Genomic DNA, 2,074 nt, shown 5'->3' with positions numbered 1-2,074 from the left:
TTAATTTGTTTTATTGTTGATATTTTCAGGACCTGACGATCCAAAGCAGAAGTGGATCTTTGTGGGTATTATTTTTGGAATCCTATCTATATGGGAAATCATATATATATATATATATATATATATATATATATATATATATATATATATATATATATATATATAAATGCGAGCATGAAAAGTAATATGGTTAAGCTTAAAAATGGAAAAGTAAAGGACTATTATTTTAAACTGGAAAAGAAAAGGACAAGATATTCTAGTAAAATATATAATAACTTTATAACTTAAAATATTGCAGCATTAAGAATTGATTATATAATGTTATAAATCGAATTTGAAAAAGTTTGCTTCCAGGATTATCAAATGTTGCTCTATATAGCAATCAAAACTAAAATTACCGTTCAAGTCTATTACAGAGGAGTTCAAACAGGGAAAGTCAGATTCCAGCGACACTGTTGTAAAGACAGTACAACCCTCTCTTAAAACAGGAAGGAAATGGAAAGTCCGAGATGCTATAAATGAGCGAAAGAAAACCTAGCCTTCAAAGAAGTCGATGGGTTCACTTAGACAGGGATATCTGGACTGCGAATGACCAGCATTCAAAGATGGTCTACGGCTACAACCAAAGAGCGCCGAGATCTGGTCATCCAGGAAATAAGGAGCAAGGAGGAAAGCAAAAGGCTCGTAAAAGCCATTCAACAGTCACAGCAGGGACAATGGACAAACTGGGAAGAAGCTATGCAAAGATCCATTACGTGGAATGACATCTGGCAAATGTCGCCGCTAAGGTTGAGTTTCATAATACGCTCAACTTACGACATGCTTCCATCAATGACTAACCTTGCCAAATGGAAGAAGGGGGATGATCCAACCTGTCCTTTATGCAAAGAAAAGCCTCAGACTATGGAACATGTTCTTAGTTCCTGCAGAGTTGCCCTTGCTAATGAGCGATATATGTGGCGGCACAATAGGGTATTGGAAGAACTGACCACAACAATAAATAATAATGTGAAGCCCCAAGCAGCTAACATAAGCCACATGTTTTTTGGTGAGGGAGGAAAAGTGGATCGGATCAAAACATATAACTAGCCCATTGCTAGTACAGAGCCAAAATATTCTTGGAATCAATAATGAGTGGATAGTCGCCACAGATCTCCCTGGCTGGCAAAGTAATTATCCAAAAATTATAAAACAAGAGAAAAACTCGTCTTGATTGAATTGACAGTACCTTATGAGAAGCAACACAAATACAAGATGCAGAAATGTGAAGACCAGAAAAGAGAGTTGACTCGTGAAGGTTATGTTACAATTCTTCGAGCCGTTGAGATTGGAGCAAGAGGTTTCATTTCTGAGTCTTTATATCAACTTTTAGTACAGCTTGGAATTAAAGGCCGAAAAAGAAACGCAGCTAATAAACATCTAACAGAAATTACTGAACAATGTGCCATCTGGCTCTGGGTTAAAAGAAATAATATATCCAGTGCAGATTTATTTATTCATTTATTTAATGATTTTCATTTTCTTTACTTTGTTTAATTATTTTTACAATTTTTAGTTATTTTCTTTATTTTCTTTTTTTTTCTTTTTTCTGTTCTTTTCTATATGAGCGCGTCTTAACTTAACGGACTTGATTGGACCCAGGCTTTAAATTTAAACGTCACGGGCACAACCCACTGCTTGCTATATGAAACGCGAAGCGTTAAACATTTTTACTGCATTCATCAGTTCATTCAAATGCGATTCAGATATCTAAGCCTCGCATCGACGAAAGTGTCCGATGCGAAAAAGCCGTAACAAGGAAAATACTCACCTAGATTGGATTTACAATACTTTATACCAGCCGAATAGAAAACAACATTAATACGAGAAACATGAAATAAAAAAAAGAGAGCTGACGTTACAATGTAGGCTAAAAGGAATACTGCATGATATATTCACAAGGGTCTACAGTGTAATTATTGTGAGTAGATTTATCTTTTTTTATGTGTTTATGTATACATGTGTTTTATGTGTTTATGTATACATGTGTTTATGCATGTGTTTTTATGTGTTTATGTATTTTTATGAATTTTAT

At 34.5% G+C, this 2,074-nt stretch overlaps 1 protein-coding gene across 1 annotated transcript; it reads left to right on the top strand.

The window, feature by feature from the left end:
- The first annotated feature begins 588 nt into the window (after window positions 1-588).
- On the top strand, window positions 589-1,089 carry LOC145266440 (uncharacterized). The gene has a single exon (XM_080122118.1). The coding sequence runs from the start codon at window positions 589-591 to the stop codon at window positions 1,087-1,089; it is 501 nt and encodes a 166-aa protein (XP_079978244.1).
- The last annotated feature ends 985 nt before the right edge of the window (window positions 1,090-2,074 follow it).

This window comes from Euprymna scolopes, chromosome 41 (genome assembly GCF_053919585.1).
Source record: "Euprymna scolopes isolate OS-2025 chromosome 41, ASM5391958v1, whole genome shotgun sequence".
Taxonomy (NCBI): domain Eukaryota; kingdom Metazoa; phylum Mollusca; class Cephalopoda; order Sepiida; family Sepiolidae; genus Euprymna; species Euprymna scolopes.
Note: the sequence above shows the minus strand (reverse complement) of the source record. Positions and strands in the feature narration are given on the sequence as shown.

Bases quoted from the DNA above. Each gene is read 5' to 3' on its own strand.
- LOC145266440 (XM_080122118.1), top strand. From the start codon at position 589: ATGACCAGCATTCAAAGATGGTCTACGGCTACAACCAAAGAGCGCCGA.